A 15,831-nucleotide genomic window follows, 5' to 3' on the forward strand; every position below is an offset into this window, starting at 1 on the left:
GATGTGAAGTGACCTTTGAACCTTTTTTCCCCTCCACTCAAAAGCTGAAAAGAGAAGCCCAGTTAAATTTGGGTGGTTTCGTTGTTATGGTGACGGTTCAAACATTGCAAATTATTAACACAAAAATCACCTTACCCAACTGGAGTCTTACCATTTATTTATATGGACTTGGTTGATTTAATTTTAGTCATTAAATATTTGTCAGTTGTCTTCCTTGAAGATGATTGATCTTCCTTGCTATTATTCACAATCAAGTCCATTGTCTTTCCCTGAATCGCTCTGCTTTAATTAAACGTGGTTAGCACATTTTAAAGTACAGGCGATGCAGGTTGAATTCCTGCCACTGCCTGTAAGGAGTTGGTACGTTTTCCCTGTGACCATATTTGTTTTCTCCGGGTGCTGTGATTTCCTCCCTCATCCCAAATACGTAGGTTAATTGGTCATTGTAAATTGTCCTGTGATTAGGCTAGGGCTAAATCGGGGGTGGGTGTGGCACTGCTCGAAGGGCCGGAAATCATCTCAATAAATAAACAAAATGATTTCCTTAAGATTAAGTCCATTCACACCATTTTCACTTTTTAAATCTTGCTGATGTATACAGTGTGTCTGACATGAATATTCATGACTTTTATTAAAGACTGTTAAGCAAGATAAATTAGATAGTACCGAATGCTATTCCATTGCCTTTTTGATGTAGTGGGGGTCGAAGCATCACAGTGACTGGAAAAGGATTTGATGCCGTTCAAAAACGAATCATGAGAGTGGAAATATGGAATGGTGACGGATCGTTGGTACATGAGGTAATGTTTATTTCTTATTGGCACTAGCATTTAGCCACTTTAAAAAAAGTAATTCAAAATATATAATGAATTCATTTTTGCTCAGCAAAAATTAATTGGGATCTTAACATTTAAAATTTTGCCTACCGAAATTGGATCCAGGGCTGATTAATTTATTTATCATATGAAATTACTAAGTATAAACATGAGATCTCTAATTTGCATTTCCATTCATACATTTATTTGTTTCTTGCTGTACTTGTATGATGTGAATGATTGCCCACCAGCTAATTTGATCAATACACAAGAAGCTGGAGGAACCGAGTGGGTCTGTCAAGGGAGATGGAGGGTTGACTTTGGGTTGAGACCTTTCCATCGGCTGCCCACTTGGGTCCAGCGATGCTGTGTGAGTTCCTCCAGCTTTTTGTTTGTTGCTCTCGATTACAACGTCTGCAGTTTCTTGTGTCTCCGACGAATTAGATCATAGCTGCTTCATTAGTGGGCACAGCTGTACACATGGAGGTGACACGGGGCGAGCAGATTCCACTCCAGCAGAGGGCTTTTTGGAGGTCTGCTGCAAAAGTGCAGTGAGGAATTTTTTTTTAGAAACAGCACTGAGGCAATACTGCAGCCTATGTTGCCTCAACTTCACCATCAAGGTGCCCCCAACCTCAGGATTGTCTGATAATTACAGGATTACTACTGTGTTGCAGGAGTTCAATCATGCACAATGTGATCAGTGAAGCAAATGAGAGGATAGGCAGGCACTCTTGCACTTGGCATCTTCAAAACAACCTTCCTCTCCTCTGCAACGCTACAGTCTGAACGACTTCCCATAACCTGAGAGGCAACTCTCGGTGAAGTTTGAGATTAATGATGAGATGCCCCATTATCTGATGAGCATCAGCATACCCAAGGACTTAAAAACAGCACAAAACTTATAATTCGCCCGCAGGCAGTGTTTTCTGCCCCTCTTGCTTGCTTCAATGACATTGAGCCTGATACCACCAACATTGTCTCCACAAAGTCCTCCACATCCACAAACAAGATCAGTCCAACATCAGTGTTCTCCTCCCAAGCAACATCCCTTGCATTAAGGCCCCATTGCACTCAGTCAGCTCCCTTGAGCCGGTTATGCCCTTTATAACCTAGTTCCTTATAAAGAGACTCTTAATGCAACCTCTGTCACAGGAGGACATTAATTGCAGGCAGACAGTGCAAAAAAAGAGTTAAGAAAAAAATCTCCTTGGGGAACCCAATGTAGACTCTAACCCACTCATGGTAATCTCTTGTCTCATGATGATTCAAAGTTGAGAAGTATTTCTTAGGGTGGCACTGTGAGCCTTTTGTCTTCAGTATAGATGGTAGAAATAGTGCGCCCACCTCACAAATCACCTACTCACCCAGCCAGAAAGACACCTTCTGCCCACTTCAGGCTGTAATGTGACTCTCAAATTAGCCTTGACAACCAGCCGAGAAACCATAATACATGAGCAGATGTTACCCTCAATCCCAAGAGGCTGGCTAAAAAGAAGATAAATAGAAACTAAACCTCTTGTTTTTCTTTCCCCCCGAAAATTGGATGGCATTGTTATGTTTTTTGTGAAATAAGTGAGTGTGCTGGGTGAGAAGGTAACCAATAGTCAATAGACCTTGGCTGCAAGTCCTAGATTTTTGAGTTAAGTCAGCATGGTTGCTGGAGAATCTCCACTGGGACTTAATTTGCTGGTTGATATTCAAACCAGCTTCAGAAACATGATAGGATATCGGGTGAATGTAAAAGGTGACATGATATTATTAAAGAGGTGCAGAGATATTCTCCTGTTTCCCCAGACCTTGCCAACTGTATTAGAGATGATCTAGAGATGAATATTTTGGAAATCTGTGAGACCTTGCTGTGCATACTGGCTTCAAACTTCTCTACTGAAAACACCAATTATAAGACCATAAGACATGGGAGCAGAATTAGGCCATTCAGCCCATCGAGTCAGCTCCATAATTTTGTTATTCTCCTGCCTCCTCTCCAAAACCTCTGATGCCCTGACTAATCAAGAACATATTAGCCTCTGCTTTAAATATACTCAATGACTTGGCCTCCACTGCCATCTGTGGCAATGAATTCCACAAATTCACTATCCTCTGGCTAAAAAAAAATTCCTGCTCCTCTCCATTCTAAGTGGACGCCCCTCTATTTAGTGGCTCTGTCCGCTGGTCTTAGACTCACCCGCTATTGGAAACATCCTCTCACATCCACTCTGTCTGGCTTTTTAAATTAGATAGGTTTCAATGAGATCTCCCCGCATTCTTCTGAACAAGTACAGGCCCAGAGCCATCAAATGCTCATATGTTAACCCTTTCATTCCTGAAATAATTCTCATGCACCTCGTCTGGACCCTCTCCAATGCCAGCATTACACCTAGTTAGTTGTATTTTGCAAACACGTCACAAATGACACAATATAATTTAAATCCTATCCTAGTAACCATTTGGGTGACTTCTAATAGCTCATTAATTTTCTTACTATGAGTGGGGAAAGAAGCCATTTGCTGTCAGACAGTAGAGTGTCCATGATAGGACGCGCTCCGGGAGACATTGTGGTTCCATTCCTGAGGAATGCCGTTAGTCAATATCTCCATGGGTCAGGATTGTCCATTTTCTATGGCAACACAGCCAAAATGGCATTTCATTAAGTGTTCACTCTAACCCTGCCCATAATTAAACTAATGGAATATGTACAGTATTCATTCAGAAATGAATACCCCAAAACATTTTATCATTAATTCTATCTTGAAAATACTTTACAAATGTATGAGACAAGTCTGATTTCTGTAAGTCAGGTCTTTGAGAACCTGCAAGGCCCCTGTACGTGATTATTTTTCAGCTCCTATGGCTCTGCTAAATCAGTGGTAACCTAAAGGAAACCTTCCAAATGTTGTGGGGGCCTTGATAAGGGTCGATGTGGAGAGAATTATTTCAACACATTATGTCAATAGGAATTTGGCAAGCTCTGTTGGGCTGAATCATCCGTTCTTGTCAAAAACTTTCTAATGTTCTCATGAATGTTTCCTGTGCTGGGAGAGTCTAGGGCCAGAAGGACACAGTCTCAGAATAGAGGGGCATCGTTTTAGAACGGAGATGAGGCATTTCTTTAGCCAGAGAGTGGTGGGTCCGTGGAATTTGTTGCCACAGGTGGCCATGGAGGCCAAGTCTGTATGTATATTTAAGATGGAGGTTGATAGATTCTTGATTGGTCAGGGCATGAAGGGATACAGCAAGAAGGCAGGAGAATGGGGCTGAGATGGGTTAATGGCAGAGCAGACTCCATGGGCCAGATGGCCTAATTGTGCTCCTATGTCTTATGGTCTTGCGGTCTCATGGTATTTGAATAAGGCAAGTGTGCAGCTTGACACCCGATCAGAAAAGCAGCACGAACTGGGTCTGTTCCTTCCTGTGTTGCTGAGAGGATGTGTGGGGTGTAGAGCCTCGTGCCTTCAGATGTAATGAATACTCTCAAAGGCTTTAAATATTTATAGATTAATTGATCCGGGGCAGTCAGACTGACCTTCCAGTGCAGAATTAGATATGATAGTTTGCTTCTATCTGTAGAACAATGGTCGAAGGTCAAAACATGAGCAATATTTTAACTCAGCTGAACCTGTTGTGTATATTTAATCTCATCATTGCATTCCCGAGATCTGTTGCTATTAAAAAATATCACGCAATGTAAATATACTTAGGTAATTCTCTGGAAAATGTTTAATAATTTGTTTCACAATCATCACATGTATTCTCAATACTGCAGTCAGCAGGAAGAAATCACATCTTTTCTCTTACAGAATGAAACTAAAGAATTAAAGAATTCCAATGATACGATGCTTATCTTCCCCTCACCTCCTGCAAGCCAGGAGAAGGTTCCTATCTTTATCATATTAGACAATTTTAATGTAAGCATAGAGCTTGAATACGTAAACGATCCGCGCTTTGAACCTTTTCCAAAAGGTGTTCTTGTTCTCAAACAGCCACCAATTTTTGTAAAGGTAAGTGGTTTTAAAGTATTGTTTTTTTTTTGTTTACTTGCTATTTTTATGCTACATTATAATCTTTCTTCTTTTGTATAGTGCTTTGCATTAATTTGCACTCCCAATTTACAGATATGGATTTTTCAATTTAGTTTCATTCAATTACTGAATGTTAAATTGACAAATTTTGTCCCTGAAATGGCTGGTGGTTCTTTTATCAGATCTTCATTTGTTTAGCTCATCCAATTTTCTAGCTTGGTTTTGGAGTCACGGCAGAAATTTCTGACAGTTTGTAATTAAATTTTACTAAAAGTCAATCCTTTTTATGCGAGTCAGATGTCCATGTACTTCCCTGTCATTCCCGTCATCCTGATGAAATCTGTTTCTCAAGCTGCTTGAGTCCACCTTTTCAGAAAAAAATGTAAAGACTCCTACAGCGTGAAATCCATCAATATGTTAAAGCAGTATCAGATACGACACCTCCCTAGCAGTGCCCGCACAGAAGTGGCTACTCAGACATTAGGTCAGCAGACAAGCAGATCAATGTTACTGCAATATCTTGTACAAATATGATTGATGTAGTACTCCAGTCCCCACAATGGTCACTCCCACTGTGTCCTCTTCCCTCTGTTTGTAGCAGCTTGTGGCAGTAAGAGGTTGCCGACAGGTGGCAGGCATTCGTGCTTTTAACTACATGGTCACATCTGTAATGGAGTATTAAGCTACAGCAATGCCTGGTGCCTTTGGAGTTACTGTTCCTCATGGTCTTGTTATAAAAGCTTCATCCTCAGCAGTTTCTTACTCGTAGGATAATACAGCATCAGAACAGGCCCTTCAGCCCATCGTGTCCATGCTGACCACAGCATCCTGCCTGATAAACTCAATTGCTCACATTCAGTCCATCACCCTCCAATTCCTTCCACTGCACGTACTATCCAAGAGCCTTTTAAAAGTTGCGATTGTACCCACCTCGGCTACTTCGTTGGCAGCTCGTTCCAGGTAGTCACCACCCTCTGGATAAAGAAATTACCTCTCAGGTCTCCTTTAAATCTCTCCCCTCTTATATCTGCGCTCTCTAGATTTGGACTCAGCAAACCCAGGGAAAGACTGTGACCATCCACCTTATCCACACCTTCATGATTTCATAAACTTCTCATTCTCCTCTGCTGCAAGGAATAAAGATGCAGAAGGCCATCCTCTCCAAGTCACTCAGGCCTCTAGTTATCTTCATAAACCTCTTCTGCACCCTCTATAGCTTGACAATATCTTTTCTATAACAGGGCGACCAAAACTGTACACAGTACTTCATGTACAGTCTCACCAATGACTTGCGTCTTTACTCCTAACCTCGATGCCCTGACTAACGAAGGTCAGCATGCCAAACACCCTGTTGACATGTGCAATCATTTCCAGCGAACTGTGCCTTTGTACTCCCAGTTCCTTCTGTTCCACAACACTCATGAGTGCCCTACCATTCACTGTACAGGCCCTGCCCTGGTTTGAATGTCCAAAATGCATCATTTAGCACTTATGCAAGTTGAAATCAAATTTCCATTCATCTCTTTGTACTTCATTGTAAGCTGCTTCACTATCAATATGACCTCCTAATTTAGTAACATTAGCAAACTTGTTAATTGTGCCATATAAGTCAGTTTACATAATGAATAACAGCGTTCCCCTGGGACATCCTGTCACCAGCCTCCAGTCAGAGAATCAACTTTTGACCGCCACGCTCTGCTTCTGATCGTCAAGTGAATGTTGAATCCACCTCAGTAGCTACCGCTGAATCCAGTGTGACCCAACCCTTTCAAAAATCCACATGGATAGCATTTACTGTCCTCCCTTTATATATCCCATTAGTTACCTCTTTGAAAAACTCCATCAGACATGACCTCCCATGCACAAAACTGTGCTGACTATTCCTGATCCGGCTTTGGCTATCCAAATATCTACCACCCCTCTTCCCTTAGAATTCCCTGCAGTAACTTCCATACAACTGAAGTGAGGCGCACTGGCCTGTCCTTGTCCTTGCTATCCATCTTGAATAATGGAACCACATTAGCCAACTCTCCGATGTTCTGGAATTTCACCAGCAGCTAGCAATAAGACAAACATCTCTTCAAGGGTCTCTGCGATTTCTTCCCTGCTTCCCCATCCCCCGTCACTCCATTAAAGGATTGCATTTGATCAGGCCCCAGGTATTTTCCTACCTGAATGTGCTTCAGGGCTATATATATCTCCTTTGTTGTAATATGCATATGCTCCAAGACCTCACTGTTTGTGACCCTTGTTTCTTTGACATCCATGATATCTCCTTGGTAAACACCAAGGGTAAATAGTTGTTGAAAATCTCAGCTATCTCCAGTAGCTCCACACATCGATGGCTCTAATGTTAGTGTCTCCTTAATTGCCCTTTTACAGTTACTATTATGGTATTCATAGTAACTTCATTTGCTTACACGGGGTCGACTAAGGATTCATATCCAGGCATTGCCAATTTAAGCCAGAGATTTCCCTGTGATACATAACTGAAACACGACTGAAAAACTAGATCGGACCAGCACACTGACAGGTGGTTACTAAAGATAAGCCAGGCATCAAATTGCCATTCTGAAAAGCAGCCTCGCTGTTTCTGATATCTTTATGTTTAATTATAACCTTTTCATTTTCTATTTCTTCTAATCCTGCCCTGTCATTCACCCACATCTTAAACTTAACCAAAACAAATAATTGGGGTGAGGGTCTTTAGCCATGATGGTGCTAAGTTTGTCCTAGTGCTGTGATACGACAATGCCAAAGTGCAGTGTTCACAAAATTGCTGCCTGAGAGATGTGATATTATCCAGATTTCCCTATTTTGGTAAAAATATAAAAGCAATATTGATTTTTCAAGGGAAAACAGCAAGTTCTGTGCTCCAGCTGAAACAGCCAGTGCCACCAAAACTGAGTAATTGGCCATTTTCTTCATTGCTATTTATGAAACCTCACTCAGCAAGCTGTTGCCATGGCAACCATCACTGCAAGTGGTTGCTCTTTAAAATCAATTCATTGACAGTGAAACACTGACACTATCTTTCTTGTCTCTAAGAAATCCTGCTTAAATGTGGGTGTATAGTCCATGCTCATCACTATTGCACCAAGTTTCTGATTTGAATGTCGCCTATTACCAATTCACGCAGCCTTCCACTTTTCTAATTCACTTTATACTTTATTGTCGCCAAACAATTGGTACTAGAACGTCCAATCATCACAGCGATATTTGATTCTGCGCTTCCCACTCCCTGGATTACAAATATTAAATACTAAAAATAGTAAAAATTAGTAAATATTAAAAATTTAAATTATAAATCATAAATAGAAAATAGAAAAATGGAAAGTAAGGTAGTGCAAAAAAACCAAGAGGCAGGCCCAGATGTTTGGAGGGTACGGCCCAGATCTGGGTCTGGATCTGTTCAGCAGTCTTATCACAGTTGGAAAGAAGCTGTTCCCAAATCTGGCCGTACGAGTCTTCAAGCTCCTGAGCCTTCTCCCTGAGGGAAGAGGGACGAAAAGTGTGTTGGCTGGGTGGGTCGTGTCCATGATTATCCTGGCAGCACTGCTCCGACAGCATGCGGTGTGAAGTGAGTTCACGGACGGAAGATTGGTTTGTGTGATGTGCTGCGCCGTGTTCATGATCTTCTGCAGCTTCTTTCGGTCTTGAACAGGACAGCTTCCATTTGGTTTGTTAATGTAACTTGAAGAGATGTAGAGTCGTACCTGTGGTACCACACAGAAATATGCTCTTCACCTCACCAAATCCACACTGATCACAAACAGTCCCGTAACGCAAATTCTAAGCTGATTCCATTCCACCCCCACCTCAACCCCATATTCCTATTATGTGCCCCAGATCATAGCATTCACCAACATGTTCAGGGCAGTTTATAGTAGCCAATTAGTTCAATAGTTCCATTTAATATCAGAGAATGTATACAATATACAACCTGAAATTCTTGCTCTTTGCAGACATCCACAAAATCAGATGGGCACCCCAAAGAACGAGTGACAGTAAAAAACATTAGAATCCCAAAGCCCCCTACTCCCCCCTGCCACGCACCAGCAGCTGGAGCAAGCATCAACCCTCCCCCTCTCCTTGCTACAGCAGAAAGCATCAGCACCCACCACGGGCCAAGCAAGCAATAGCAAAATCTGCAGGAGGGACCTTTATCTGCAGTACAGCAAAAACCAATCATTCACCCAACTGGCTCTCTCTCCTAAATAAAGGAGCAGAGAGCTGTCACAGTGAGAGGAAAGACTAACAAGACAACAAAAAAAAAACTAGTTAACCTACCATCTTGCACATCTGGAATCAAAGTACCCAGGGCAGTCTCATATGGTCACAAGGAAAACATACCAACTCTACACAGCACAATAGGTCAGGACTGAACTCAGAGCCGTGAGGCAGTAGCTCTACTGGTTAATGATATGTGTAAAGTTCATTTATTTGTAATCATGAATACCAGTGCAGAGAATGCTAGGATTTTGAAAACAACTGGTGTGATGAATTGTTACTTGGTCTGTTTCTGGGGTCAACCAAACTGACAGCCAGGCTTGTGGCTGGAGGAAGAATCTACATCAGGAAGTGCCTGGGAAAGGCTCCAAAAATTTCAAGGGTTAGGGTGGGTTGTGGGTTGATAAGAAGAGTGGGCAGATTGAAAACCAATAGCTTCCTCCTCGTAAGCCACAGGGGATTCATGTTCCGCAAGACCAAACCTTATTCTGCATCTCAAATCTTTAGGTAATTTGTGAATCCTGTAAGGACAAATGTATTAGCCCAGACAGCCGTGACGCGGTGATTGCCTGTACACTGTGAATGTATTAATGAGATACTCTGTCCTCCCAGAACCATAATACAGTGCTTGTGTGTGCAGCTAGTAGGGAATATGCTTTGTATTTTTAACCTGTCTTGACTCATTCCCACACATCGTGGGAGGACTTGTATTGAGGCCAATAAGCATTCTGCACCAAGACTGTAAAACGAGGAAGGAAATTGTATTCACAGCTCAGTTTATGATCAGCCTTGAATAAATTACAATTCTTGTCCTTCAACCAAGTTTTCCACTCTTTAATGTTATAGGGAACTGGACTAAATAACGCAATGACTGCAGAAGAGGTGAAAGCGTACATTGGAACAGAAGAATGTAAAGTCACAACACTTTCAGTGAAAGATTTTGTGTGTACTCCTCCAGAAAAACAGCCCCCACCGAGAAGAGTAAAGAGGGACACAAATGATGACCTTCCAGAATTTGTGGTGTGTACTTTCAGTTTTTAATGGGAATTCATTTCAAGTCAAGGTTAACAAACTTACAGGCTTACAAAAGATATGGTTTATTCTCTGTCACAGTACCAAGGGTGCAGCTGGTAGTCCAATTGGTTATTCAAGTTAGACAAGTTGCATGCTCTTGGAATTAGTGAAGATAGGTGGGCTTCGGTGCCTAAACCTGGCTGAAAACCAGCAGGACAATCTTTTAATTGTTCCCTTCTACAAGACCAGATCCGATATGTTCCTTGTGCATGCAAACTGTATGAAATGAAATGGGCTTCACCATACAAAACATGCTTTTTGCACATAGAATATGCAAACAAATCTAACTTAAAAAAAAAATTGATCCATTTCCACCGATTAATACTTCTAAAAGAGAAAAGGTTAAAAAAAATATGAGTGGAAGGATCTAAGAAATGTTGAGAGGAACTGGAGAAATATAAGCCTGTGTTATGGTTTGGTGGTACTGCTTTGGGTAGTTCAGCACAACCTTCTCAGGGGAAACAAGCGGTGGGCAATAAATTCTGGCCTGCCAGCAAGACTTAGATCCTAAAAAAATGAAGGAATAAAAAAATGTCTATTGTGCTCTCAGCAATGCTGCAGGATGTGTTGATTTGAATACCATTTAGTTATTTTTTTTGAATTGCTATCAACAGAATAATTTTACCTCCAGCATTTTTGAAGGCCACAGTCCTGTGGCTGCACTCTCAAAATCTAACTCAATTGCTTTTACTTTTATTTTGCACTCTGAAGCAAGAACAGAAGATCTTTGATTGCTATTCTTGCCCTTCGAAGAAATATAGATTAAGTTATTTTTTATTTTGTTGCTAACTATGTGAAGTGGAATAATATTAAAACTGAAAACTGCTTTATTGCCAGGTTAAAATGGGATACCGTGAATACTTGCTGGGAAAAGTAAAATATGACACTCCAGCGGAGCTACCTCTAGGTTTAATTTTGCCTCTTGTGCTCATTCCAATGCTGTTGATTATTGGTGTCTCCGTTTACTGCTACAGGTATGCTGAATGTTTTCTGTTTTATTGAAGGAAAGGTTAGTCCTGAGGTGTGATTAATATCTGTAGGCTGGTATCCATCACGTTTCACAGGCATGGAGCAACATGACAGAAGCAACACAGTATAGAAACTAGTATGCATTAGTTTACAAACCAATGTCGTTGTGATTGCAAATAATGCAAATGAAATGCAGCAATTGTTTAAATATAAAAATGATAGTTGGGTATCTTCAGCAGGTCAGATAGTATCAGTGGAGAGAAAGTTATTGTTTCAGAACCAGAAAATAAGGCTGATAATAAACACAAGAGATTCTGCAGATGCTGGAAATCTTGAGCAACGTGCACACTCACACTCACACTCGCTCTCTCCCTCGCGCGCTCACTCTAACAAAATGCTGGAGGAACTCAGCAAGTCAGGCAACATCTATGGAGGGGAACAAACAGTCGGTGTTTCAGGTTGGCACCCTTCTTTGGGACATCAGCAAGACAGGTAAACAAGTTTCAAAGGAAGCATGGAATTAGGATGAAGGGGAGAAAGGGGGGATATTGTGACTCAGTGCATGAAAGGGAGAATGTTGGAAAAAGTAATGATAATGGCACAAATAGGGAAGATATTAATCTAGAGGAGCTGTAAATGAGAACGGTCGCTGTGAAAAAATACGATGAATGTTCCTTTAACTCTGAGATCAATGGACTCCGTATTTGGAAAGCTTAGATGCTGTTTCTCAGGACTGCATTTAACTTCACTTGAACGGTACAAGATTATGAGGTTGGAGAGAGTGTGGAAGATGCCATTTCTTGCTCTATTCAGCTGTGTATTTTAAAAGAAACTTGTAATGACGTGATTCTTGCTTTCCATTAATCCATTAACAATCATGTCACATCAGCTTTCTCATCCTTGGTTCAGCTGCCAGGGTTGTTTTTATTTGTAACCTCACAGTCTTCCCCTGGAGAATAGAGTGAGAAGGATTCTCAGGAAGATCAACAAGTGACAGACTGTAACAAGAATGCTCCTTCCTCCTCCACGACCAGGTATCAGCCACTGATGGTTCTAGTGCAAAGTCCTATGGGACCATGTAGTGCAGGAAAGTTACAGGGGAAACTTTCGTAGTCTCTATTCAAGGCCACTGAATGTCAACCCAGCTCCAATTTCTCCCCTGCCTCCCCATCTGAGTTTACGGCCGGCCCAGGGGTAAGGAGGGAGTGGATGTTGGGCTGGTGACCCCGATGATGGGCGTTCAAGTTCCCACCCCAATTCAGTTCAGTAGGTGAAATGTTTGGGTTCCCTACAGGGAGTGATAATGCTGCCTGTGAGGTTTGCCCTCCTCCCCTACGCCCTTGCAAACTCACCGAACTTGGGTCACGGGGCAACGTTTTCTCTCTCAGGCGATTATCAGCTGCCGAGCCGGTGACACCAACATCCTGTGAATGCATTGCAGAGACCTGAGGTGGTGAGAGCACCTCCCAGGAATGGGGTGAATTAATCCAGTGCGTCCCCATGCCCTCACATACCTCAGCATGTCTCATTTTGTGATTTGCAGATGTGTTGCCTAACACCAAGAAGCCTCAACTCTCCTAACTTATTGTGTCGGAACGTAGTTACAGGAAAGGTGAAATAAAAACAGAGCTGCCCAGCAATGTTTGTGAGGAGTCTCACTCAGACCTGGAAGTATTTAGAAAGCAGAACTTTTAAACATGCTGTCTAACGTGCTATTTGTAGCATTTCTTTTGTTGTAAAAATGATTGTAAAACAAAAATTGAATGCTCAACTAGATCAGGCAGAAAGTTTCAGGTTACTGGTGATTCAGAACAACAACTTGATTCCCTGTGCTGCTTGACATTTGTTCAAAAGCTTCACTTTTAGCATTAAGATATAAAATGTTTTAAAATCTGGTTTATAAATTGTTCAGGTGGATCGCCAGAAGCTTTTTCCCAGGGCTGAAATGGCTAACACGAGGGGGCATAGTCTTAAGGTGCTTGGAAGTAAATACAAGGGGGATGTCAGAAGTAAGTTTTTCACAGAGAGTGGTGGGTGCATGGAATGCACTGCCAGTGACGGTGGTAGGGGCAGATACAATAGGGTCTTTTAAGAGACTCTTAGATAGGTACATGGAGTTTAGAAAAATAGAGGGCTACCTGGTAGGGAAACTCTAGGTAGTTTCTGGAGTAGGTTACAGTAAATGGTTGGCACAACATTGTGAGCTGAAGGGCCTGTAGTGTGCTGTAGATTTCTGTGTTCTTTGTTCTACATGCACAGCTGGGTGATTAAATCCAACTAAAGTTGGAATGGTTACCAACCATCTTGTTGTGGGCCTTCCTATTAAAGTTTGTGGTGAAATTGTGAGTTTTATATAATTAATGTGAAGGGATTGGTACAGCGTTTTGCAGTCAGAAATTTGTGTCTTATTTACGTGTATTTCAGCCTTGGAGGTTCAGGGAAGGAACAGTGAGGAATATCTCACCTAATCAATTGTTTCAAGAAGTATAAAATGCACCTTGCTCCATCCTCTCCCACATTGCGTCTTAAATTTATCCTATTTATCACTTGCTATTTCTTATACATTTAAGTGTTTAAAGTTATGTCTATTATGCTCAATGTTAATGCACTTGTGTCTGTGAAGTTGTCCATATGTATTGTGTGATCCTCACCCAAAAAAAATTGCTGCCTGAACTGTCTGGAAAAGAGTTTGAAATTGTACCTTCAGACTTTCAAATGGGAATGCTACCAGCAAGCTGAAAACTCACCAGCTGTGAAGAAGCAATAAAGTAAATGCTACTTAAATTATTAATTTTTAAATTATTAAAGCTCTCCCCACCTTTGAACACATTTACATGGAGTGCTGCCACAAGAAAGCAGCATCCATCATCTAGGATTCTACAACTCATGTTCTCTATTATTGATTTTTTAATTTGCAGGTTTTCTTCTTTTGCACACTGGTTGTTTGTCAGTCTTTGTGTGTAGCTTTTAGTTGATTCTATTCTATTTCTTTGTTTTACTGTGAATGCCTGTAAGAAAATAAATCTCAAGGTACTATATGATGACATATATATACTTCGATAATAAATTAAATTTGAACTTTAATGCTTCATTGGTTAGCAGACATAAGAAAAAAATCCCTGCAGCACTTTGAGTTTGATACGCTGTTGATGCTTACTGTAACTAAATCTAGTTTGATCCCAGTCCATTGTTAAGTTACCTTGCAGCTTAATAACCAAGTGTTTCTCTTCCAAAATCCTGTTAACGTTTGTTGCATCCACCCCAGGAGGAGCTGCCTTGTAGTAGTGCTTGACTTGAAAGCAAGTTGGTTGTGTAAGGTAGATCAGTAGCAGAATCAAAATATTTTGTTCATAAAACAATGTTCTATCGAAATAAATAAATCCAAATTTAAACTTCGTGTATACAGTGCATTCGGTGAATTGGGCCATAGGTTAATCAGGGCAGCTGCTTATTTGGGACAACTCTGAAAGAACAAATGCTAATCAAGAAAATGGCTGGGATTCTGTTCATTTACTCTTGGCACTGCTGCTGAATTGGGACGAGAGACTGTAGTCAAACAGTTTCTAACTAGCGTCAGTCATGTGTACTTGTGTGGCCATTAGGCACTACACCGTCCTTCGTGTGAACAGTTTTTAAATAGTGTCATCTGTGTGTGTTTGTGTTCAAAAAGCAGTGATCTTTCTCACTGATGGTTGGTGAGAAATAAGCCGTAGGACAATTCAGAACTGTTTTACTCACCGCGATTTCAAGCAATCAGGTTTGGAGATGCCAAATATGACTGGAAGTGAAAATAAAACAATTTAATTACTTCAACAAGTTCAGAACTATGAAGAATTTGAAAGTGTCGACAATCATATTAAATGTTACAATGAATATGATGATTTGGAAGATGTAATTGTCAAAAACATTCTTTGAAGGCAGTCCATTATCTGCATTAGGTGTCTGCGCTGATTTTGTTCACTTACAGTCAATCAAAAGAACAACTATTAAAAACTAATACACAGTTTTATTGTACTGTAGTAATACTGGTAGTGTTCTGCTTTGCTCTGTATTTCATTTAAATACATAGTTACTCAAACAGAAATTTATCTTTTTTATACCTTTCTAACTATTTCCATGGAACTTCAGCTAATTGGGGCAGCCGCTTAATCGGGCCAAAATGTACTGGTCCCAATGTGTCCCAATTAACTGGAATCCACAGTATTTTAACAAAGGAGAATGAGGTTTCAGTAAAGTGTGATTATTTATGTTCCAGGCGTAAGAGCCAACAAGCAGAAAGGGAGTACAAGAAGATTCAACTGCAACTGGAGAGCCTTGAGGAAAGTGTGAGAGATCGATGCAAGAAAGAATTCACTGGTAAAAAAAAATGCTTCAGTTTCTAATGGTTATTGCAAACTACTGTATCATATAAGCAGGGCAATTTGCCTGCCAGGTTTATTTTCATTTGTATCTTCACACTCTCCCCTTGGAGAATAGAGTGAAGTAGTGGAAGGATTCATGGGCACATCAACAGGTTGGCAGGTTGTGACTTGAATGTTCCTCCTTTGTCTGCAGCCATCTCTGAATCAGCCACTGATGATTACATTCAGGCTCAAATGTTTGTAACTTAAACCTGTGAAGTCTCACTCATCTCTGTCACTCTAGTCTACTCCACTGCTACAAGTTGACCTTGTAAATCCACACGCAGTACTGTAATGAGGTGGTTTGTGTATCATTGCCAA

General features: G+C 41.0%; 1 protein-coding gene across 5 annotated transcripts in view; it reads left to right on the plus strand.

The window, feature by feature from the left end:
- LOC140187008 (plexin-B2-like) overlaps positions 1 to 15,831 on the plus strand; it is a 254,710-nt gene that overhangs the window by 208,642 nt on the left and 30,237 nt on the right. For all 5 annotated transcript variants that reach the window (XM_072241869.1, XM_072241873.1, XM_072241870.1 and 2 more), the window contains 5 exons: positions 698 to 800; positions 4,616 to 4,816; positions 9,914 to 10,087; positions 10,979 to 11,115; positions 15,366 to 15,466. In XM_072241869.1, coding sequence (XP_072097970.1) covers positions 698 to 800; positions 4,616 to 4,816; positions 9,914 to 10,087; positions 10,979 to 11,115; positions 15,366 to 15,466 — 716 coding nt within the window. The remainder of the gene's footprint in view (positions 1 to 697; positions 801 to 4,615; positions 4,817 to 9,913; positions 10,088 to 10,978; positions 11,116 to 15,365; positions 15,467 to 15,831) is intronic.

The sequence above is a fragment of the Mobula birostris genome, chromosome 23, assembly GCF_030028105.1.
Source record: "Mobula birostris isolate sMobBir1 chromosome 23, sMobBir1.hap1, whole genome shotgun sequence".
Classification (NCBI taxonomy): domain Eukaryota; kingdom Metazoa; phylum Chordata; class Chondrichthyes; order Myliobatiformes; family Myliobatidae; genus Mobula; species Mobula birostris.